Source organism: Condylura cristata, unplaced genomic scaffold (genome assembly GCF_000260355.1).
Source record: "Condylura cristata isolate star-nosed mole 26May11 unplaced genomic scaffold, ConCri1.0 scaffold00005, whole genome shotgun sequence".
NCBI classification, from domain to species: Eukaryota; Metazoa; Chordata; class Mammalia; order Eulipotyphla; family Talpidae; genus Condylura; species Condylura cristata.
Window position 1 is genome coordinate 24510950 of NW_004567106.1, and position 25796 is coordinate 24536745.

The following is a 25796-nucleotide window of genomic DNA, read 5'->3' on the forward strand; positions in this document are numbered from 1 at the left end:
TGAATAGTAACAGATACTACTAGTTTGATGATTGCTAGAGGCCCATGATAACTTTGTGCTTTACTTACTCATGAATAAATATTAATTAAAGCCACAAGTAACAACATTACTGTTTTACCTTGACTTAAGTACCTTCCCCTTTTTATTTCCATTTTACAAATTATTGTTTACACAGGAAATGGGTTTCTTCCAAAGATATGTTAACTAGTTTCTAGGTAGCCTTTATTTCTTATATCCTATCATAGTTGAAAGGAGTTAAGTCTCTGCTTATCTACCTTATAAAATTACCCAAAACTAATGTTAAGCTTTTGTTTTCTATCCTTCCAGCCACTGTATGTGTGTGGACATATGTAAGAGTAAATAAGCACTTACATAGGATAACATACCTTTCTTATAAACCAGTAGAACAGTCATTAGCTTACCATAAACAAGTATACTAAAAACATATTTTTTCAGGTGGACTGAGCTGTGCCCAATGATTGAAGCCAGAAAGAATCATGGACTGGTATTTGTAAAAGACAAGATATTTGCTGTGGGTGGTCAGAATGGTTTAGGTATGTAATGTTAATTCACTGTTCAGTTTACCAATGAGTTTGTTAGACTTCCTTATCTTATTTAAACATTTCTTAAACTCTTAATACAAGCATTTATTACAAACATCATTGTACCAATTTTTATCGTTTGTAGGAACTATACAAACATGGCTGTATTTTTAACATCTGAAGGTGGGAAATGGCTAAAAGTCATTGAGACTATTTCAGATCGATCCCACACACCCCCTGGAAATGGTATCAGACTAGCTTAGAAACTATGGGGTTGACAGAAACATTTGAACTTTATAAAAACCTTTAAAATACATGCTTCAGGATTTTTTCTCAGAATTTGAATGAAATATCACATGATAATATCACTATTTTATAAATCAGCAACTTGTCCTTTTTATTTTCTTTGATAATGTTTAGAGAATCTTAAATAATTGCTTTATGTAAGGCCTCCCTGGTAGCACAAGGGGCTAAGTCTCAGCACAATGAAGCTACTGGCAACTGCAGCACTGAGTTCAATCCCAGTATGGGAGCTAACCCATATTACACTGCAGAACTCTCCTGTCTTGCTCCCCTCACCAGTTTATTTCAATCAGTCCACCTGTTCTGCTTCCCACTCTGTCTTTGGTGAATCATCTCAGCCCTCTACACCTCTGGCCACTACCCCAGATCTTGTATGCATAAATAAATAAATATTTTAAGAAAATAATAATTGCTTTATGTAATGAAGAATCTGAACTGAATCTATATAGTCCTCAAACTTCACTCTAGTTGGTACCTTTAAGCATACTTCAAAGTAACAAAGAAAGCTCTTCATGATGGCACAATAAGTTGAAGCACAGTACTCTGAAACTATCCATAGCCATTGCAACATGAGATCAATCCCCAGCCACAGAGGTGACCACATGGCATGGCAGACCTCTCCTGACCCACCCACTGCTCCCCTCAGCAGTGTACATTAGTCAATCTGCCTGTTCTGTTCCCTACTCTGTCTCTGGTGAATCCTCTCACCCCCATACCTCTGGCATGTATCCCAGTTCTTGTATGCATAAAATAAATAAATCTTCCCACAAAGTAACAATGAAATAATGAAATAGCTCCTTTCCCCTTTCATGTTATATATTTGTGTGTGTGTGTGTATATATATATATGTGTGTGTGTGTATATACATATATATATATGTATATATATATATATATATATATAAAGAACAGGTTTTTAGAAAAGGGGCAGAAAAGTAAAAGACACTTGCATAGGCACAAGTGGGTAGGAAGAACTGCCACTCCTTTCATGTTCTTCTTATTCATTGATGCATTCCTTAAAATGCTGAAAGACACATGGTGGAAAGAGAAAGGACATGAATAATTCTAATGAAAGTTAATTAGGAGGAAAATACATTGGTTTGCTTTCTTTTTCCTGAATAAATAGAGCATTTTTAATTTTGTAAAATAAATGTAAATTTTATGATTCTAAAACAATTAAATTTTATTGTGTTAAAATAAGGAGAATTTAGATGGTAGATAAGTGTTCATTGTAAAATTCTGCAACCTTTAACAATGTTTGAAAATTTTCTCAAACATTAGGAAAAATCTAGAGAATTATTACTGCAAGAGGATCTTGTTAATATAATGTTGTCTTATTCTTTTGAAGGTGGTCTGGACAATGTGGAGTATTATGATATTAAATTAAATGAATGGAAGATGGTCTCACCAATGCCATGGAAGGGTGTAACAGTGAAGTGTGCAGCAGTTGGCTCAATAGTTTATGTCTTGGCTGGTTTTCAAGGTGTGGGTCGATTAGGACATATCCTTGAATATAATACTGAAACAGACAAATGGATCGCCAACTCAAAAGTCCGAGCTTTTCCAGTAACAAGCTGTTTGATTTGTGTTGTTGATACTTGTGGAGCAAATGAAGAAACCCTTGAAACATGAAAAGTGAGTAGACTTCGAAGACTCATCAGAGACTCAAAAATATAGCCACCAGTGCTTTGTTCCAAGAATTTGTCTTTTGTTTTTTTTTTTTTGGAAGGATGTTTCAAGTAAAATGAGAAATAGATGTTTCTTTTATATGTATTTCCTTATTTAATTTGAAGTATGTGAAGACTTTATTTCACCTGGTCATGTAACCAAAAATACATGGATCAAGTACACTTGAAAATTTATAGGCATTTGGTGAAAATATAAATTATTGAATGAATTTCACATTTCTAACTATGATTATGGAAGAGTGGGAGATTGGCTCATCAGCAAAGGAGCCTCATCTTAGCTCTAGATTCTATTTTTCATACATAATAAAAGTGCTATGTAGTTAGGTCTGTATGTTTCTGCTCAGCCAAGAACCAAGAAATAGTATGAATTATTAGTCAAAACAGTTCCTATCAGTTGTCCTGATAAGAACAACTTTAGTCTCACGTAATTTTGTTTCTTTCAATTTTGTTCCACTCAGTACCAAATATATTCCATTTACAAAAAAAACAAAGTGAGTCAAAGCATATATACACTTTCTCACAAAACTTCATAACCACATTTTGGGACTTAATAATATTCTCTGTTCTTCATGAAATATAGTCAACCCAACTAAATATATTCTCCATCTTTTTAATACAAAGTGTCAAGCTTAGCACCCATTTTATTGTTTTACCCAACGACTAAAAAATAATTATGCCTCTTCAATCCTCACCATTAAGTAAAATCCAATCATAATAAGGACAATGAACTATCAAAAAAATTAAACTATTTATAGTAAATTTCTAGGTAATGAGCACTAGTAGTTATATAATATCAATATTGACTTTGAACTTCTTATGAATTAAAAAAGTACATAATTTCCTTAGCAGGACATATCAGAGATACTTGACCCAGTTGTCACTAAAAGTTATGTAATAATTTGGTGTATATATGCCATCTTGTATTTGTTGCTTTTATGTGGTCAATAAATCTTTTACAAATCCAAATATTCATTTCTTTCCTGCTAATAGTTTGTCCTTTTACAGTAAGGAATGTATGGAATGAGTATGTAAAGCTGTCATATATCTGATATTATTAAATATTTTTTAACTTAAAGTAGACTACTAAGTTTTATTAATTATTTTAAATGTGTTTAGTAATGATTTTTTTGTGTGTGAAACAATGTTTTTGTTGTCTTTATATAGGGGATATAATATTAAACCCTAAAGATGCTTAAATGAAAACACTTACAAAAAGCATATAGGTATATTTATATTTATGTGAGAAGGTATGTAACAATTACTGAGATATAATTCACATACCATACAATTCACCCATTGAAAGATACCATTCAGTGGTGTTTAGTATACTCAGAATTGTGCAATTATCACAATTTGGGCACATTTTTATCACCACAAAAGAAACCCCAGTCTCCCCCATTTTCACCCTGTATTACTTTCTGAAGGCCCCAGTAACAAGGTATCACAACTTGGTGGCCTAAACTTTATCTTTTTATAGTTCAGGAGACCAGAAGTCCTAAATGAAAGCAGAGTTGCTTTCTGCAGAGTTGGCAGAGTTGCTTCCTTCTGGAGGCTCTGAAGGAGAAACTGCCCAGCCTGCTTCCTAGCCCCTGGTAGTTATAGCAACCCTTGGCATTCCTTACTTGTAATTCCATCAGTCCAATCGCTGCCTTTGTTGTCTCATGGCCTTCCCTATGTGCCCCTCTGTGTCTTCTCATGGCGTATAAGGACAATAGTCATTGGATTTAACCCAATCCAGTATGACCTCATCTTCACTAATTATATCTGACTTTGACAGATTGGCTAGTACAAGGGGATTGTTCAAAATAAGTATGTTGAGAAAAAAGGGACCAAGTTTTTCACAAAGAAGGGAGTTAGAGGAAAATACAATGAATACTGTGATCTTGGATTGGAACTGGAAATCACTAGTATGCATGAACTCAAGTTTTAATGAGTATAGGAATGATTTGTATAAGTATGCCTATGTGTCTTTACTATGTATTCCCTACCAAGACCCTTGAAAGGCTTTGGGAGCAAAAACATAGCAGTAACAATGAGCTAACTTAGTGTTCAGATCTCAATTTATTTATAAGTACCAGCAAAACAAACAAACAAACAAAACCCAAGACTACTAAGGGAAATGGCTTATTCCAGGATAGGAGCAGCAAATGTGTAAAATGAGTCTAGAGCATCTTGTGGACCAGGAAGAGCTCAAAGAATTAAGAAATATGCCAAAAGAACAAAAATGTTTACAGGGCTCCCACTGACTGAATTTGGGATAATATACCATCAAAATAAAAAATGATAACAACAAAAATATTAAATCAAAATATTGATTTAAAAAAGAGATTTTATATACTTTCAAAGTGAATCCCCACAAAATCCTTATTACAAAAAGACCATCTTAATCAAGTGATCAAAGTCAATTTCATAGGTAATGAGACAGAAATAGTGTACAACTTGATAAATGCCATGTAAAAACCATGACAACATTTCTGTGATAATACTGCCAAAGAAGCAGCATCTGAATCTAATCACAAGAAAACATCAGTTAAACCAACATTGAGGGATGGCTACAAAATAACTAGCCTATAATATTTAATAGTATCAAGGTCATGAAAGCAGGGAAAGACAGATTTCCCATATAAAAGGAGACAAAAGAAATATGAGTAAGGCAACTGATTATTTTCTTTTAAAGGATAATGGACCATTTGGAAAAACATAAATGGAATTTCAGGATTAGATGGCATTAGATATCCTCATTTTGGTGATTGTATTGTGATTATGTAGGAAATAAAGTATTTGGGTGGTGGGGCATCAGGTCAGGTGTGCAATAGTTGCAGATGGTTTGGGTAAAACTTCTTTGTACTATATTTGTAACTTCCATATATTTGCCTGGAAATGAACTGAACTGATTTTTAAATTAATTAGTTTGCATCAATTATTTCCACTACTCCTGTAGATTCCTCTGCCCAAGCCCAAAGGATGTGAGCAAGAATAACACTCAGCCGTCCTAAATCACCAGACACAAAGACGTATTTCAACAAATTCAGATTTTTTGACTCCTTGCAACAAAGGAGACCATACACCTGTGGAGCTGTGAGGTGCTTCATACAAAGAAAAAGGTAGTTATTGTAGGATTTTGGAGGAAGATGGAACTTAGGTAAAAATTAAAAGAAGTAGTTTTGACAAACTCTTTAACTGTATATATAAGCATCAACATCAAATCTGAACTGAGAGGGTCATGCTTCCTTAAAAACTACAAAATTACAAAAATAGCTAATTCGTTTTTAGGAAGCCATGGTCTAAAGCACTAAACTGGGGTAGACATCAAGACTGTTTCTGGATGTCAAGTGATTTAGACCCGGGCACAAGTGAGATGTTTGATTCTTACATAATTTCAAATAGCAACATTTATGTGGACTTCAAACAAAAGTTTCTCACTGTAAGCATATATAACCATTTAAAGATGGAACTTGTTCTGATACGTTTCAGTTTCGTTCTGTCCTGGGGGGGAAAAACACCTTAAAAGAGTTTTTATCTGATATCCATCCTGATGAATGGTTAGATAGATCTTTTACTTTCTCTGCGGTTACAAACTAAAAGTATGACTTGGTCAATCAAGCTATCAAGCCACAGCTAATCCTCCTCTCAAGGTCTAACTGAAATTCTGGTTTTTCTTCATCCGCTTCCCTCCATTTTGGACGAGATCGGGCGCGTTCAGGGTGGTATGGCAGTAGATCACTTCCCTCCATTTTGGATCGTAAGCCGCCTTTGATATCTGACGCCCACACCACGGTCAAATCTGTCTCTTTCTCTGAAACTATTCAAGTAACCCGCCATCCTGAGCCTACTCGGTACCATCCGGCAGTCAGTTCTTCTAAAATCCTACTGGGTAAAATCCACGCCTCTCAGCGCTCGGAGGCGGGACAACAGAAATGGCCTTTTCCGGGCGCGAAACGATGACGTCACTGTAGCGGCCCGATCCCTTTGGTAGTTAAATGCTATCGGTTGGCCTTGGGTGTCGAATGAAGACCTTTCCGTCCGCGTTACCGTCGCGATGACCATTTGTCAGTACTTCCTCCAAGGCCGGTGCCGCTTTGGAGACCGGTGCTGGAACGAACATCCCGGCTCCAGGGGTGCGGGCGGGGGACGGCAGCAGCAACCCTCAGGTGAGATTACTCTCCATCCTCTTCTAGCCCCACCGGGAAAGGCCCGGCCTAGGGGTCCGGCGGGCGGGGAATTGGCCTCCGGACCTGGGCTTGCAGCTCAGCCAGCGCCGCGGCGCAGCGGTAAGGGGACACGACGTGCCGGTGTTGACCCCCTCACGGGTCTCGCCCGTGAAGCTGGCACGCAGTTTTCTCGCCGACGTTTTAGCTGCCTGCTAGGTCAATGTTTGTTGAGCAGAGGACAGGGTTTGACTTTGCGGTCTAAACCGAGCAAATTTAAGTCAGCAGTACGTGTCTCATCTATCATGACCCTGGGTGACTGACTGTGGTTCGGCAACTGATGTATGTCGACCAGACTCTTCCTACTTTACTACACTTCTGGGTACTTGCTTTATGTTTTTGTTTCACCCTTCACCCCTTGCATATAATTTACCAAACTTTTTTTTCTGAAGGCGAAGCTAGCAACTGAGGCCCATCAGACCTCCTAACTGGGGAAATCACAAACTCCTTTGAAAATCCAGTAAAAGTTACAAGCCATACTCAGACAAGCGCGTGAAGTGGGGAGGGTAGGACACCCTGCCATGAACTCTCTAGAGTAAGAGGGAAAGGAAAGGGTGTAGAGAACCACTTTGACCCCTCAGGGCCTAAGTCTTTTGAAATCTCTCATTAGACCAGTTGTGGATGATATACACGGTCTGCCATCAAAGGGAGGAGTGATCAGTCGGAAAGCCATTGGAACAAAAGGTATTAAAGGTCAGAGGAATAGATTTTATTTTCTTAGGATTGGAATTTAGTCTCTGACGTCTTAGAAAATGCTGGTCCCCACATCTCACCCCCTCTCTCCTGCTTAGGACTATTCATCTTACCCTTAAACGTTGGTTTCATACGTGATTCCTGCTTTTGGAGACAGCCCTTTTCCATCACCCATAATTGGTCTAGTGAAATACTCTCTAAGTGTGATTGTAGCAGGAAGTAAAGTTGCACTTTCTGTGGAGACTTGCTATAAATGTAGTAGAGAGAGGTTTAATGAATAGACTGATGGATGAAAAAATAATCTGTCAAGTAAACGTTTGTATTTAGCTCCCCAAAACAACTGAGTGCTTCTGAAATTAATAAGTGAAAAGCAACACATTCAAAAGGTGGATTGAGATTGAATCTCCTTAGTTGTGTCATCCTCCAAAGGATTTGAAACCTTAGAAAAAATAAAATTACATTACCACGTACTCTTCCAGCAATGTGCTCTCATTTTTCTTTGGTTTTGTTAAGTTGTTTTAGAGTCGGAAAATGAAATTGACAAAGGAATATAGTTCCCATCACTCTAGTTTTTAATATATGTAATGGCATATCTCCTAATTTAATTATCTTGGTCCCCAACTAGGAAGTGATAAAATTTTGTAAAATATAAGGACAAAGAGGATAGAATACTGTTGGTTCATTTTGATATTTATGAAATATTAGAAATCTACTCATAACAAGTTCAGTGCATTTCATTCACATGTGGTTATCTCTATAATTTCCCCATTAAAGATAATTAGGTAGTTTTCTTCCTTATTTTAATCAGAGGAAAGATGGAGTCAAATAGATTTAAGTATCTATTCAAGGATAGAGAGTAGAATCTAATCTTTTATATTCAACAAGCACTTTAATACATTGTCCATTTTTCAGACTTGAGTCATTATGTAATATCAGCATGTAATAAGACAATACATAATTAAATTTTTAGAGATTAAAAGAAGAGTTGCCAGTGAATTTGTTGGGGTATTTTATTTTATTTTAGGTAGTAACAGACGCGGATGGAATACCACTAGCCAGAGATACTCCAGTGTCATCCAGCCATCGAGTTTCTCCAAATCCTCACCATGGGGGGGCAGCAGAGACCAAGAAAAGTCATCTTTCAGTTCTTTTGATTCTGGAACTTCAACTAACAGAAATTCAGGATTTGGATTATCTCAGAACCCATTTGCATCTCTTAGCTCTGATGAACAGAAAGGTGAAAAGAAGCTTTTGTAAGTGAAAGCCTTAAAAAAAATGACTACTTATTTGCTTTTTTCAAAAACACAATATTTCCCTTTTAAAAAGAAGACAGTATTAACAACTCAAAAATTTCTTCAAAAATGACAATGATCTTAGTACTCATAATTACTGTTTTGCATATATCATATTAGCCACTGTTTTACTTACATCCTCTTACCTAGTAGTGTAGTGCCTTTTTCTTAGAGCTAATTATGTTTTTCCACTTCTTTTATAGCACTGTATGGCTACAGTAGCAATTTGTTAATTGCAGCATTCTGGATAGGGAGCAAGTGTTTAAGTCAGATCTATCCATTACTCTGCTAACAAGCTAGCTGTGTAAACAAGAGTGTTTTCCTTTTTGCAAAATTTAAAAATTAGTCAATCTTTTAAATAAAATGATACTGTAACCATTACTGTATTTAAAAGATTCTGTGGTTCTATGTCATTTACATCTATTTTTTTACCAGTTAAATGTTTCTGATAATGGGCCTCCTGGTGGCGCACTGTTAAGTCTCAGTGCTGTGAAGCTGTCACCAGCCACGAAAAATATGAATTTGATCCTTGGCCAGGGAGATAACCCACTTGGTGCAGCAGGCCTCTCCTGTCTTACCTACAACTTCCCTCAGCTGTGTATTTCATTAGATTTGTCTGTTCTCCCTACTCTGTCTCTGGTGAATCCTCTCACCCCCGCTTATCCCTGCACCTCTGACCTACATCCCAGTTCTTGTATGTATAAAATATATATATATATATATTTTTTAAAGATTTATTTATTTATTTGTACAGAACTGGGTTACAGGCCAGAGATGCGGAGGGTGAGAGAATTCACCAGAGACAGAGCGGGGAGCAGAGCAGGCAGATCGACGAAGTACACTGCTGAGGGGAGCAGCGGGCGGGTCAGGAGAGGTCTGCCACGCCATGTGGTCACCTCCGGGGCAGGCGGGAATCGAACTCATGCAGAAGTGGCTTTAGCTTCTTAGTGCTGTGCTTTAACCCGCTGCGCCACTAGGGAGGGCCAAAATATATATATTTTTTAAAGAAGTTTATGAAATGAAAAAAAAAGTTTATGATAATGAACATAAAGATAAAGATTAAAGTTAGTATTGTATATTGTATTTCATTATATTTAGTTCTTTAAAGTGTGTCTGATATGTGTATGAGATACATGCATTAGTTAGTGGTTCAGTATGTTTGAAAATCAAATTTATGAACATCCTATGATTTTTTTTCATAGTTCATATTTCTAAGCTTTTGCTTTAAAGAACATTCTTTAGAAAATATGATGGGAGAATTCTAAAATTATATATTTACTATGATATACAATTTCAGTGATTGAGAAATAAATAATAAATTTCAGTAGCAGATTTTTAAAAAGTATCCTTTGCTTTTTGTTTTTTCTTCTAGAGAAGGAATTATAAAAGATATGGAAGTTTGGGAATCATCAGGACAGTGGATGTTTTCAGTTTATTGTCCAGTGGAAAAGAAACCTAATATTTCAGGTACCTGAGAATTGTATGTTTTTTTAAAATGGGCTTTAAAACTGTTATTTTTCTAAAACTAAAACCATGCCAAATGAAGAAATTAACTAGTTAGAGGTTAGACATTTTTTAAAGTCCAAATACTCTAGCACCACTTCATAATTGAGAGATTGAGGTTGGAAGATTTCATTCTTTCAAGGTATGTAGTTCTCTTGAGAAAATTATAAAATCAGGACGCACCACCATTCCAATTCTGTAAGTTTGGGAAGAAACCTTTTCTCTTGGTTCCCTGCATGTGCAACTTCAAAACCTTTTAACTGCTTTCAGTAAAGAGAGGAATCACCTACTACCTGCCACTAGCATTAGTACCTTAGCTGCCTGACTATTCTGTTTCTTTCCTTTCTTACCTTTTTTTTTTTTTTAAAAAGAAGAAGAAGAAAATTAATTTATGTATACAAGAACTGGGGTGCCAGAGGTGCTGTGGGTGAGAGGATTCACCAGAGACAGTGGGGAGCAGAAATACACTGCTGGAGGAGAGTGGGCAAGGTAGAAGTCTGCTGTACCAGGTGGGCCAGCTCCCTGGCTGGGGATCAACCTTATGTTGCGCTGGCCGGCAATAACTTAATAGCACTGTCTCTTTAACCCCTGTGCCACCTGGGAGGCCAACAATGGTTATTTTTCACAAGGTATGTTGACACCTACCCTAGAGGTAGTTTGAAAGTGAGGAACCTTAACTAGCTCAATATTGCATAACATTCAAGCATTAGAGCTAGGCTACCCCTTTCCTTCCCATTTTCTTTTGTCCACTTTCCCCAACCTCTTTCTGGTCTGAAACCTAGGCCACCACGCTTTTCTAAGCTCACTCTGTATGTTCCTGGGTCTCATTTGCAGTCCCTCAGAACTCTCAGATTTATACCTGCTCATACTTTGTGAGCATTTGTGTCACCTACTCCTTAGTTGTTTATCCATTCATTCAATAAGTATTTATTGAATTTCTTCTTTGTATCCAGTCCTACTCTAAATTTTAGGGGGTATAATGATGAGCAAGATAGATAAGATTTCCTCCCTTATGAAACTTAGGTTCTTAGGAGAGGGAGACAATAACTAATTGAGTGAAATAATTTCACATTCACTAATGTAAATGACATTTTCTGTCAAGGAAATAAAGAAGCACTATACCTGTTTTTAATCAGTTCAGAACTGAACTTAATGCCAGTTGCCCTAAAGCACTGGTTCTTAAAATGAGGATCCCTTAGTAGGGATTTGGGGGACCCAATAAAATATAGATTTCAGTTTAGTCCTAAGGATTAAGTCTCAGCGCAGTCACTGCTATGGACTGAATTTGATCCCCAGCCAGGAAGCTGACCCACATATGGTATAGCAGACCTCTCCTGTATTGCCCACTGCTCCATTTAGCACTATATTTCAGTAAATCCACCAGTGACTCCTGTCATTCTCTGCACCTTTAGCCTACATGACAATTTCTTCTGCAGACACACGCACACACACACACACACACACACACACACTATTTAAAATAAATAAATAGGCCTCCCTGGTGGCCTAGGGGTTAAGTCTCAGCGCTATCATCATGATGGCTTGAGTTCCAACCCTGGCCAGGGAGCTAACCCACATGACAGATCTCTCCTATCTCACCCACTGCTTCCCTCAGCAGTGTTTTTCAGTATATCTGTCTGCTCTACTACTGTCTCTGGTGAATCCTCTCACCACACCCTCCCACCCCCCACCAACACACACCTCTGACCTACACCCCAATTCTGCTATACAAAAATAAAGTAAATAAATAAATTTCAGATTAATAAAGAGATACTTTTGGACATCTTATACTAAAAAAATTTAATGATGTATCCTGTATTATTTGCTATATCTTACAACCTTTATCTTGAGACCAAGTTCAAAGTTATTTCTATCATAATATATTAATTGCATTTTCAGTTTATTGATATTCACACTATTGGTGCAAAAGCATTGATTAGTAAAACTGCTTCTTTCTTAGCATGAATCAAGGCAGAGGCAACTACTAGTACACTACACTAATCAAAATTAAAAGGAAGTTAATGCTGTTTTTACTTAAAGGAAAAGTCATCCTTTTTCAGTTATGTATCTGTAAGAACAGGTTTTCTTTATATACTTCAATCATACAATATATTGAACCAACCAAGAGTGCAGAAGCATATGTAAGAAAACAGAATTCTTCTATTCAGCCAACTAAAAAGATTTACTAAAACAATACCACTCATCTCATTAATTTTTTTTGTTTGTTTTAGAAAGGTTTTTCATTTTTATTGATAAGTAATTGGTTTCTTAGTTATAAATGAATTTTTTCTACATTTATCAGTTTTCATTTCAAATATAATAAATATTGACATGTAATGTTCTTTGGGACTTACTGATTTTTAAGATTGTAACAGAGCCTAAGACCAAAACGTTCAAGAACCACTGTCCTAGGAATCCATTAGAAAGGTAACTTTTCCTGTATAACTAGAATGATTCTACTTTTGTACTACCTTTGAGGAAATTAAGAAAATAGTCACTCAGATCTGTGGTTCAAATGAGGAATTCCAATTGAGCCCTGCTGGAATGATGGAAAGTAACGAAGACACATTGATCTTTTATACAGAGTGGTTGCATGTATTTAGGAGACAGCATTGGAGCTGAGTCCTGAATGTAGAAAAGATACCAGTTGTAGGAAGCATTCCTGACCATGGGAATAGCTAGTAAAGACCTTGACACGAACAAATTTTCCTTATTTGCAGACTAATAAGACCTGAATCACTAAGAGAGAGTAAATGAAACAAAAGTAGTAATATAAGGCCAGAGTGGCAGCCTGGGATCGGATCATGTGGGACCTATTTGACTGGGCCCCCACAAGAGCTTTAAGTAAGAGAGTGATATAATCTGATTTGAAAAAGTTTGCTCCAGTTGTTGTGTGAAACAAAATGATCTGTTGGGGGAAGGGATTAGGCTGGGGGAACAAAATAGAAGTAGGGAAATAAGTTAGGAGTCCACTGCTGAAAACTGGGTTAGAATTACCACTGGTGGAAATGGAATTGATCAAATTCAGTTTCTGTTTTGGAGCTGGAATAGCAAGATGCTAATTAATTGCATAAGGGGAAGAGAAAAAAATACAAGCTGATTTCTAGGGTTTTGGGATTAAGCAATTTTTAAAAATTGGTGAAGACTGTTCTTAGAGGCAATCCAGTATTCTGGATTGTTTTCTTTGTTTTTGAGAGAATAGCTTCACATCTCCATATATGCACAGGCTTGTTATTTCAGTGGTTAGTTTTCTTCACTTTAAGGTAGGGACCTTGGAGTTACTGATATTCTGGATTACAAGTAATTCTCTGAGAAAAATATCCTAGTCATTTTTTTTCCTTAAGTTTTCCAAATTATTAAATTTACAGCTATTGCTATAGAAAACAGAGAACACAGAAATATGTAAATAAAATTAAGGTCCCCAGAAACATTTTGGTATATTTCTATCAAAATATAAACACACAAACATATGTCTTATTTATGTATATAAAATCAGCATGGCTATTTAGTTGTGTGTTCTTTGTTGTTTTCAGCTTAACTTTAATACTAAAACACCTGGAATATCCTTAAACATAATACCCTTTGTTTACACATCTTAATATTTCCTGAGGTTAAATCTTAGAAATCTTATTAAGGTGAGAAGGTGTGAACATTTTTAAGACACTTGATGCTTACTGACATTTTTCCTCACAGAAAAGTACCTTTTAAGTACCTTAATGACAACTAAAGAAAATGTTCTTTTCACCACATCCTTAATAACAGTGTGTCAACCATTTTTAATTTTGTCAGTCTGATAAGTGAAACATTTTCACTATTTTAAGTCGGATTTTTAAATAGAACTTTTAAATTTCACTCATTTATCTACTGGCTATTTGAATTATTTTGTTAATTGCTTATTCTTTATTTTTGCCTAATTGATTTATTTGCCATACATTTACACTCGCTCTTCTGCCATGTACATGACAGTTACTGTGTCTTCAGTTTACCATTTGCATTTCAATTTTGTGTATTGTAGTTTTTGACTTACAGAATTTTTTTAAGACAGATATTTGTTTATGTAGTCAACCCTTTTTCTTTTCTTATTCCTTCTACTCCATTTATATTTAGAGTTATCTCCATGCAAAGATCAAATAGCCAATTATATTTTATTCTCATTTTATACTTTATTAAGCATTAAATAAAGAGACGGTTTTGAGTTTTTCTATATGATTATCTCTATCTTTACTATACTATCATCAAAAGTATTGGTATTTATTTTAAAGATTCCAATTGATTCCTCACTTCAGGTTTTGCAGACATTTCACCAGAGGAGTTGAGGCTTGAGTACCATAACTTCTTAACCAGCAATAACTTACAGAGTTATGTAAGTTTGTTTCCTATTCATCTACCTCCATAACAGATTAGCTACTAATTGCTGTTGTCTGTTTGTTGTGAATTGCTTTAGCAAAGTGGATAGGGTGTATAATTTTTTTCAGGAAAAAGTTATTTTCTTTTATAAATTTCTTTGAAATTTTGATCGGTTATCTGAAATGGTGATGATATATTTTTATTGCAGTAACTTAAGAATATCATTTTTTTTTTAAAAGATTTATTTGTGCATATAGAACTGGGGTACAGGCCAAGGCTCAGGGGCGGTGAGAGGCTTCACCAGAGACAGAATTGGGAGTGGAACAAGCAGATCAATAAAGTACACTGCTGAGGGGAGCAGTGAGGAGTCAGGAAAGGTCTGCCACACCATGTGGTCACCTCCAGGGCAAGCGGGAATCGAACTCATGAGGAAGTTCCTTTAGCTTCTTAGTGCTGTGCTTTAACCTGCTGCGCCACCAGGGAGGGCCAAGAATGTCATTTTTTAATTACAAATTATCCAGCAACAACCCCTGAAGTCTAAACCTTTTATCATTTGACAGTCATGAAACAACTCATAGGTGATAAATCCTAGAAAACAAAATTAAGTAAGATACAGTCTGTTATACAGTTTAACATCTCACATATCAAATACCAAAAAATTCAAAAACTGGGCTTGAGTAAGTTAGACACTTAAAGGAAATGATGTGAACTCTGTGTTTTCTATGTCTGCAGTCATGATCCTGTTTTTCAGCTAGTATACGTGTTCACCTCCATCCAACACAGCTAATTCTGTGCTGCCAGCTACTTGTGGTTCTCTACCACATGATACAAGGAGCTGGAGAGCAGGGAGAGGCTACAGCTGGAATATCTTTCACAAATCTGGTCAATGCAAATTTTACAATAGACCATTAAAATGTTTTATAAACTTTTTGTGATTTGACAAAAAAAAGATGTGAAGTTGTTATGGAGAGATTAAGTAAAGCACTCAGTATTATTTTTCTTCTCTCATCAGCTAAATTCCATCCAACAATTAATAGATCAGTGGAGGAAAAGGATAAATGAACTGAAAAGCCTAAATACATCAGCTAATATAGCTTTGGTGAGTATTGGAGAGTTTACTGCAGGGATGTATCTTTTCTACATTTTTTACAGAAAATCTCATTTTGGATTTGGAAATCAAAGTAACATTCTCTGTAAAGAATTATGATACACTCTTTTTCAAAAAGTGTATCATCATTTAGAGGTGAGGTAAAGGTCCTGCCTAGAATTGCTTTCTCTCTGGTCCTTAGTCAGAAATGCACTTAAACTAGTTTTTAGGGTAAGGTTTTTTACTTTGATGTAGTACTAGATTTGAAGCTTAACAATAACAACTGTTCCAGGTTATTATCAACATTTAAAAAGAATTTGCTTTGAAAATGATATAAATGCACATTTAGACTGCTGCATACTTTCATGACTGTAGGGTCCTTACCACATGTTCCTTATATATTATCACAGCATTGTCTTTAGGACATATACCCTAGCATGTATCGAGATGAGTGGAGATACACCACTTATCTCAAAAGATACCTACAATAGCATACTCATTATCACTGTGTGTTACTACTTGTCTACTCCTATAAAACATTCTCAAGAACCTTATTTTAAAATAAGATATTTCCATTCAGAATTTTAACATTTCCATTTTCCTAGGCAGTTTGTTTCTACTTTCTAATAAAGAATAGAAGAGTAGTATCTACTTAAATTTAGTGAATGACAGTCCCAGCACTCCACTTTTATAAATACATGCTTCCCAATAACTAGACATATATAAGCTCCTTTTTCATACTTTTCAGTTGTTATACTGCAATTTGAATTTAGTGTGTATATACACGTGTATATATATATAACAGGTAGGTTTTATATGTAAACTAAACCTCAGTAAAAAAAAATTTAGTACTTTCAAATGAGAAAATTTGTATCTGGGTTGGGTTGATTAAGATGTCTTAAAGGAAAGAAGTAAGTGAAAAGTTCTGGAAAGAGATTTAGATTTCAGCAAGTAGGAATGAAAAGCATTTCTAGAGCAGGTAATAAAAGGATAAAGTATTTTCAGGGAAATATGTTTAACAGATTTTAGTGATAAATTTTTAATAATGTAATTGTGAATCAACTTTAAGCATTAGAGTTGTGGCCATATTTATACTTTGGAAGTTTTTTCCATTTTAATCACTTAACTTCACATTTTCAAATAGGTACTGTACAGATTGAGTTTAGCTGGAAGGTATATACAGTAGGTATTGAGAATTACTCATCAAGCATTTAATCATTTGCATTCTTTTTTAATAGCTCTCTGATGTGAAGAATGGAGTAAATCCAGGCGCACCTTCATTTGGATTTGGCAGTAGGCAGACAGCAACATTTGGGTCAGTAGGTAAGTAATAAAATAATTCAGAACTTCATTAACTTGGAAAAGTAGGATTTTGTAGGTTTCAAAGTCATAAACATGTTAAGTGCCATTTTTAAATTATTATTCACATAACACCAGGTATATAGGTTTACATTGTATGTGTTTCATGTGTACAGCATTGTAAATCAACAGCATATGCTACATTTTATTCACCACCAGAAATACAGGTGTTTTTTTTTTTAAGATTTTTATTTATTTATTTATTCATACAGAACTGGGGTACAGGCCAGAGATGTGGAGGGTGAGAGGATTCACCAGAGACAGAGTGAGGAGCAGAACAGGCAGATGGACAAAGTACACTGCTGAGGGGAACAGCAGGCGGGCCAGGGGAGATCTGCCACACCATGTGGTCACATCTGGGGCAGGCAGGGATTGAACTCATGCAGAAGTGGCTCAAGCTTCTCAGTGCAGTGCTTCAACCCGCTGCGCCACCAGGGAGGGCCCAGTTTTTTGTTTTGTTTTTTTTTAAGATTTATTTATTTGTTCATACAGAACTGGGGTACAGGCCAGAGGCTCAGGGGTGGCGAGAGGCTTCACCAGAGACAGAGTGGGGAGCAGAACAGACAGATCAACAAAGTACACTGCTGAGGGGAACAGCGGGCGGGTCAGGAGAGGTCTACCACGCCATGTGGTCACCTCCAGGGCAGGCGGGAATTGAACTCATGCAGAAGTGGCTTTAGCTTCTCAGTGCTGTGCTTTAACCTGCTGCACCACCAGGGAGGCCCCAGAAATACAGTTTTTAATCCTTCACCATGTCTCTTAATAGTTTGGTCAGTACCATCTGTCCATATACCTTCTGAGAGTCACTAGTTTGTTTTTTAATCTGAATTTGATTTTGTTTGCTTATTAGTTTTGTTTCTTTATCTTCCACATGACAGTGAAATCTTACGGTGTTTGTCTTTCTCCATCTGGCATATGCCACTAACTTTAATACCCTCTAGGTCCATCCATGTTATAGTAAATGTCAGGATTCATCTCTTTTTTTATATTGCTGATGAACGTAGAGTTCATACCTCTTAGAATTAGTGTTTTCATGTTCTTTGTATAAATACTTAAAAGACAGATAGCTGGATCATAAAGAATTTCTATTTTTAAATTTTGGGAATCTCCATTACCATTCCCCGTAATGACTATGTTAATTGCCATTTTAAATCACCTTTATAAATTTTACCACCTTATGAAGGTGGTAAAGTGAAGCTTTGAAGAATTTGGATCACAAAGCATTTGTGAAATGGGATTGAACATTTATTTAAAAAGACTTTTAGTTTTTCAGAAGCTTCATAGGTATACCTAGCTATTGTAGCAGCACATTTGAAAACTCCGTCTTTGAATTAACAGCATAGTGTTGACTTCAAGTGAAAAATCTGGTGCGATTGAGGGCTTGGGAATGGGAGTGAGAGCCAAAAGTGAAAGTCTACTTCCTAATCTCTGTGTTTTCTCAAAACTGCCTTCTTGAGTGAAGATAAATCATGAAGGAAATTTGAACAATATAGCAGACAGCAGAAGAGGGTTTAGTGGATTCGTTCTAACTTTTTTTTCACTCTTCCTCTTCCTAATAAACTTCTCAACATCCACATGTGGCAAAAATAAGAAAACGGAGAGTAATTTGACTGTGTTTTCAACTACAATGGGTTTTTTTTTCTTTTTCTGGTGTTTATAGGTTTTGCAGTGAATAATAGCAGTGATGATGCTCAAAATTTTAGTTTTAAAACAAGCTCTGGGTTTGCCAATACCCCTTCTGGAAGCCCTTCTGTGTTTGGGAGAACTCCAGCATTTGGAGCTGCATCTTCTACCAGTTCTGCTGCCACTACTTCTACTCCAACTTTTGGATTTGGGAAAGCTGAAACCACATCTGTTGCTTCGTTTTCATTTAAAACCCCTGCAACTCCAAGTTTTGGATCAAGCGGATTTTCGGGATTTCCATCTTCCATGGCATCAAGTCCTGTTGGAGCCCAAGTGGCTCCAGCCTTTGGAAGTAGCAGTTCTACGGCTGGATTTGGTAGTCCAAACTCACATTCTCACTCTGCTTTTTCCAAGTCACCCAGTGGCACCTTCGGAAATAGTGGCATGGCCACCTCCCTGCCTGGCTCATTTGGCAGTACCACAACAGATGATGTGTTATTCACACCCAAGGACCAGCTGTCAGCAGAAGAACTAGAACAATTTCAGTCCAAGAAATTTACACTAGGAAAAATTCCATTAAAGCCACCACCTATGGAACTTCTAAATGTTTAAAATGGCAACTTAAATACTAAAAAGAACAGCTTTAAATTTATTTTGAGTGATTCATATAAAAGAGCAGATGTATACATGCACCTATATATCCACATACACGTATGTAAAGAATTTAAGCTTTCAATAATTTTAGGGTTTTGAAATTTAACATTTTTTCTTGAGCCAATTTAAGTAAAACATACCAGCAAGAGTTGTTTTTTTAACCATAATTATGAAGACAACTGAAAAAACTCAATGTGCACTGAATAAATTACATTTCTCATTCTATATTACTTAACTGGCTTACCCTTTAAACATTTTTAGGAGATAATCCTTAGAACATTTAGGGGGGAAATGCTTACATATTTAGCCCACTTATCAAATATGAGTAGCATGACTTTCCTTTATGTTACAGACTCTGTTAATGAAAGAAATAATAGTTTATATGTTATAAAGGGTAACAATTTTTATTTTGGAGGCATTTTCATGAACTCACCATTTTGTTCCCCTGTTGATTCTGACAGTCTCATGGGTCAACACTAGAGTTCTTTTCAACAATTTTAAGCTAATTTTTATCTTGGCCTAGTTTTCATATAACTTATTTATTTCTCACATAATCTTACCTTGTAAATGAATTTTAAGAATAGAAATTGTGATCTCATGTGAGTAAACAGAACATATAATGGGATCAGAATAAACTATTTCTAGAAATTCAATTAGAATTCTCAGACATATTTGGATCTCAGAATGTGAAAATAAAAGCTTGTGTATTTTATATGTGGATGATCCAGGAAGATACAGATGGGTCATGGATTGAGGCATGTGTGTTAGAGCCAAGCTCCTTTCTCAGGCCTCAAAAATACACAGCTAGTACTGCCTGCTTGGCTAGCTAGCATAGTTCTGCTATTCAGCTGATTTTTTAAGTGAAAATAAAACCATGCATAAAAATAATCCAAATGATTTTGACGTATTTGCAAAGGATTCAGTTCTCTGAGAATCTAAATACTTTTGAAATATTTTTATCTTTGCCTTAAGGTTCTAGAATCCCAGCAATCGGGAATATATACTCAAAGAGTATGCATTTGAAACCATTTTGGGTTTACAGATGTTAAATTGTCCATAAATTCCTGCTTCCTTTAGCTCTAAAAGACTTTCCAGTGTTTATTCAACTTAAAATTGACTCTTAGATTTTCCTACCTGTATGGAAATGTTCCTACCTGTAGATTTATTGCAGGCTTACCAGATGGTGGCACATGTACTTGTTGTCTACAGGGTAACTGATGTACACCTAAAGGGGATAAGTCTGTATAGCTCCAGTGTAACAACCAAAAAGTATAGGTACTAAATGATGTATCATTTAAAGAATGCAAAACACTATCATATATAAACATAATAAAAGAATAACAGCATGAGAATAATAAGCACTCAATCTCCATCAAAAAGAAAGTCAAGAAAAGTCATTACAGGAATTATCCATTAATTCAGAAGCTACAAGAACATTTACATAATTCAGTAGAGAAAACATATCACTATATAAGAAAAAGGCTGATTGCTCAGAATGTTTACTGATGATATGGATGTACCAAATGCAAAGGCAAGACTAGGATTCAGTCCTACGAGACCCACTTGATCAGTTTTGGAAACAAGCTCTGAAGAACCTGGGAGATCCCAAACAAAGTGTCAGAAATGTGATGTACACAGGCACTGCAAAGAATACATACAAATGTCTAACAGTTGTGAGGGGCAATCAGCCGCTGTAACTTCCCAGAGGAAGTGAAGTTTTTAAAGTTTTGAAAGGGTAGTGAAATCATAGTGGGAAGGAGGAATACCCAAAATTGCCAGAGAGCTAGAGATAACCTAGCCTGGAAGGAAGATACATTGTGAAGAATCTGAGACAAACTTTTTCTTTAAGGAATCTGTACTAACAGGGTAAATTTGGGCAGGTTAACTTTTCTTACCTGCAGAGTAGGTAATATCCACCACCCAGTGATTATGTGAATCAGTAATGAATGTATCTAGCAGAGAAGTTATACTCATTAATTCCATTATCGAGCAAAACTGCTTATTCAGTATAAAGAATTCAAACAAAAATACATAAAAATAAAAATTATATTCCACTTCCCCAATAACATTGTCTAAATTTTTGTGTATGATTCATGTTTTTTTCTTTATACACATTCTGTAGTTTTCAGTGCTATCATGATTTTGTGCCTTGTCAGTTAACAGGATCTTGAACTTTCAATGTCAGCACATAGATTCATTGTTTTTAAAGGTCATACAGTATTCCATTGTTTATTAGCCATGTCCCTGGTTATGGGCCAACAATGCTTCAGTAAGACATCCTGGAATACACATACATGTTACAGAATGTCTTACTGAAGATGTGTGTTTATATACATGCATAGATATATATAAATATATCTTTATGCCATTGTATTTTTCTAAGAAGTAAAAATCATTGAGTTTAAGAAGAGTTCTGATTTTGCTAAACTGCTCTTTGAAATGTAGTCAATTTATCCCGTCTCCTGAAAACAGGGGACACAAACCATTTACATGTCAAAGGAGAGTAGATAATGATTTTGTTGTAATTGAATATACATGAGGATGGGGTTTGATAAGCAATGTTCTTTAGTCCCTACCAGGGAAGTCCCCTGGAATAGAACTGCATTCTTTGCTGTCTTCTAATTGTCTTCTCTCTGAAGTTTTGGATCTTGTGTAAGTTCCCCCCATCAAAACAGCTGGAGAAAAAGGGTTTCCAACTGCTCTAAATATATTACCTTCTCTACAGACCAAATGTATAATGTTTACCAGTATTGAATGTGCAAACCCATCATTGACCAGAAGGATGGATCTCATAGGAGAAAGAAAACAAAAATATTGGCAGAAAGCCCTAACTCAGGCAGCTTGCTGATGAGGATGGAACTAGAGAAAGATGGATCTTAGAAACAACTCCAGCTTTCTAACCAAGGAGCTTCTAACATACCAAACCTGAGACAAATAGGTAAGAGCTGCACAAGAGGAAAATGAAACTACTGGGGAAAATAATTATCCCCCAATGATTTAGTCACCTAACCTCACATCTGTTTCTGCTTACATTCCATGGCATGTCATCTTGAAGATAAATAACTTATACACCTCTGCACCTTTCCGCTAAGCTCTGGCATAGCCAACCTACATCCCTGGGAGGCCGTCTCCTATGACCAGCACATCTGCAGAGTGCCCTGCACTTGTTCCCACTTAGCTATTTCATGCCCCCTTTGCAGTCTTCTAATTGTCTTCTCTCTGAAGGAATGACCACTCAACTTCACAGAGAAATTGGAACACAATGATCTTTTTCTTATGTACTCCAGCACCAGCCCTCCACGTACACTATGTGACACCACCCATTATCCCCTCTCCTGCATCACCTAGTCTCCCTCTTTAGGCCTCCCATAAATATCACATGGTGTAGCATCTCCCTGCTGGGGGTAAACAAGTGCAGGCTCTTGACCTAGTCTTTTCAAAACACTACCCTAGTTCTTTGCTCCTGTAACAGCCATGCCTCAAAATGTTTCATTTGATCATTCCCCTCTCCCACCCAATCTTGCCTCTCCTTGACCCATTCTAATTTGTCTTCTGGCCCCTATTCCACTGAAACTTCCTTACTCAAGTTTCAGTTCCAATCAATACTCCCTTCAGGATCCCTTTTCATACTGCCAACCTTCCTGCAGCAGCTCCAGAGGCAACATCTTATTAAGAACAGTGAAGAAAAAAGTCTCAGCAAAATTCTCATGCCCCCTTACTGCCTCTGAGCAGGATATGTGCCCATTCTAGATCAGTGATAGAATACAGAGACTTTTCTGTTCTAACCAAATGCTGATACAAAGAGCTGCCTCATTCTTGTTAAAAGCTGCATTATAGGCCCTCCCTAGTGGCGCAGCGGGTTAAAGCACAGCACTGAGAATCTAAAGCCACTTCCGCATGAGTTCGATTCCCGCCTGCCCCGGAGGTGACCACATGGCGTGGCAGACCTCTCCTGCCCGCCCGCTGCTCCCCTCAGCAGTGTACTTCGTCGATCTGCCTGTTCTGCTCCCCACTCTGTCTCTGGTGAAGCCTCTCACCGCCCCTGAGCCTCTGGCCTTGTACCCCAGTTCTGTATGCACAAATAAATAAATCTTAAAAAAAAAAAAAAGCTGCATTATATTCCATTGCATGACTATATCATAATTTATTTAACTTCTCCTTTACTAATGGGTACTTGGGTGTTTTGATTTTAGCAATTGAATAACAATTTCACAATGCACTTTTTTTAATTTTGTCCACCCATATACACACGCACAAACAGTTCTTTCCTCAACATCGGCAAGCACATTAACTGCTGAATTGTGCTTTTCGTGATTTAAGGAACTTACATCACATTGTATATTCCTGTGACCACTGTGGGATAAAGGAGGGGGTAGAAGCTATGGTGTCTTCAGTTCACCAAATACATCCTAGCTGTCAATATGATGGGCTCCTTGGCGCTCCCCATTAAAAGGTCTTCAATTTTCTATGTGAGTCCCACTTGCCTACCAATTCCTCTGGGAGGGAAGCACCTTTCTCCTTATGTGCTCTGCCTGGTAGTCTGTTTCCGAAGCACACATGTTGGTAAAACCCTGGAAATTTTCAACTCTCCTTTTGTGATTGTCCGAGAGTTGCCAGGACCCAACTAAGAGCTACTAACACAAGTCTCCAATTTCCATCCCTCTAACAGGAATCATGGACCTCAGACTGACACCTTCTCTTGCCTTTGTAGCAAATGGCCTTAACCTGTCCCACAATGCTCATATTGAGCTAGCCATTGCCTACAGCTAGAAGTCTGCACTTCTGGCAAATTTAATATAGTCTCTCTCAGCAGAATATTGTGTCCTATCTGCCTCTGATCCCTCGTTTAAAAACAATAACTACAAACTTCTCTGGGCTAATCTCAGTTTTGAAGCCCTAGAACTGAGCTCTAACACAGTATAGGTTACCCCTTAATACCATACTACACTTCCCCATCTTTGTTTTTTGCTAGTCACTAAGCTCAGAAAATTTATTTCTCTATTTTTTTCCCCTTTTGTCTTCACATTTTTAGTTGTACCATACAAAGCACCAAAACCATATTCCAGCCATTGCAACAAAGGTCCTTTTCCTCCTCTTCTCCCTCCTCCCACCGATAAAGGATAAGGATAGAAAAGTTGGAAAGGAGGTGCTACAAGACCAGAAACCTGGCTCACACGATGCCTAGAGGTGGGAGTAGAAGTGATTAACAAGTCATTGCACCAGCTATATAGGAACTAAACATCCTTAGGTGCTGAGGCACAGACCCAAGCAAAAGGTCAGACTTGCAGGTTAGTGTCTTAGAGACACAGACGGAGTTAAAGATGGGAATTGAGGGCCACTGTAGAATCTCTGATCCCTTTCTAATCCTATGTAATTATCCAAAATAAAGAGCAAACCCGCCTCTCCACAAAGGAATAAGCCCCTCCCGAAGAGAAGTCTGTATGAGTGTAGTCTCTGCACTGGCACGGATCCGCACTCCCGCCTGTGGCTATGCAGGTGATTCTTTTGACCAGTTCTCTCCATCTGCAGGGCAGCAGCCTCCTGCCTGTCTGTGACCTGAACCATGCCAGGGAGTATCTACACTGACCTCCCTCGGCAAAGGTAGCTGTGCTCAAAACTGCCCACATATGAGCATGCGCGTCTCTCTTTTAGCAAACCTGTCCCTTTCGGGGAAGTTCTTTCTCCTCACTTGTATCTTTGCAGTGACCTTTATTCTTCTCTCCCTTTTGGGTAGACCTGCCTTTTGGATATAACTAATATCTCTGTATCATGGAGGACCTTGCTTGGAAAACTCACCAGTGCTGTGAAAGGGGAGCTATGGTGAAACTTTTCCCAGAGTGAACTGAAGGACCCCACTCTTTGAACCCAAACAACTCCAAAATGACTTCACCACCACACCCAGCATGGAATGACAATGAAGACTGAGGGACCTCCCTGGTAATTGAAGGGGTTAGGTCTCAGCATTATGAAGCTATCCCACAGCCACTGCAGCATGAGTTTGACCCCTGGCCAGGCAGCTGACCCACACAAGGCAGCAGACCTCTCCTGTCTTGCCCACTGCTCCCCTCAGCAGTGTATTTCTGTAGATCTGCTTGTTTTCTCCCCATTCTGTCTCTGGTGAATCCTCTCATTCCACCCTCACCCCACCTCTGGCCTACATCCCAGCTCTCAGTATTTATTCTCAGTATGAATAAGTAGATAAATCTAAAACAAATTAAAAAAAAAAAAGAAACAGGTAGAAACTGTTTTAAAAAGAAAGAAAAAAAACAGCTGAAAATTATCATTCTTTAGCTCCTTTTTGATGGGATCCCAGCTCCACTACATCTGTAATTCTCACTCCCATAGGAGTTTCCAGTAAAACTACTCGTCCTCTTTAGAATGCAGTCTCCCCTCACACTGCAAAGTTTGCAGACATTTTTTTTTTTTAAGATTTATTTATTTGTGCATACAGAACTGGGGTACAGGCCAGAGGCTCAGGGGCGGTGAGAGGCTTCACCA

At 37.3% G+C, this 25796-nt stretch overlaps 2 protein-coding genes across 3 annotated transcripts in view; both read left to right on the top strand.

Annotated features, from left to right (window-relative positions):
* KLHL7 (kelch-like family member 7) overlaps nucleotides 1–3607 on the top strand; it is a 55771-nt gene extending 52164 nt beyond the window's left edge. For both annotated transcript variants that reach the window (XM_004676765.2, XM_012721060.1), the window contains 2 exons: nucleotides 457–554; nucleotides 2193–3607. In XM_004676765.2, the coding sequence (XP_004676822.1) occupies nucleotides 457–554; nucleotides 2193–2476 (382 nt within the window). In that variant the 3' untranslated portion in view covers nucleotides 2477–3607. The remainder of the gene's footprint in view (nucleotides 1–456; nucleotides 555–2192) is intronic.
* A 2894-nt stretch (nucleotides 3608–6501) lies between these two features.
* NUPL2 (nucleoporin like 2) lies at nucleotides 6502–23205 on the top strand. Its single transcript, XM_004676769.2, has 7 exons — nucleotides 6502–6683; nucleotides 8458–8686; nucleotides 10098–10192; nucleotides 14515–14591; nucleotides 15588–15674; nucleotides 16901–16985; nucleotides 18682–23205. Exons 1-7 carry the CDS (start codon nucleotides 6572–6574, stop codon nucleotides 19254–19256), a joined length of 1260 nt encoding a protein of 419 aa, XP_004676826.1. The 5' UTR covers nucleotides 6502–6571; the 3' UTR covers nucleotides 19257–23205.
* Nucleotides 23206–25796: the final 2591 nt, after the last annotated feature.

Excerpts from the sequence above, each read along its gene's own strand:
- NUPL2 (XM_004676769.2), top strand. The coding sequence starts at position 6,572 with ATGACCATTTGTCAGTACTTCCTCCAAGGCCGGTGCCGCTTTGGAGAC. Across the intron at positions 10,193-14,514 it reads AAAGAAACCTAATATTTCAG|GTTTTGCAGACATTTCACCA; the intron begins GTACCTGAGAAT and ends TCCTCACTTCAG. Across the intron at positions 14,592-15,587 it reads GCAATAACTTACAGAGTTAT|CTAAATTCCATCCAACAATT; the intron begins GTAAGTTTGTTT and ends TTCTCTCATCAG.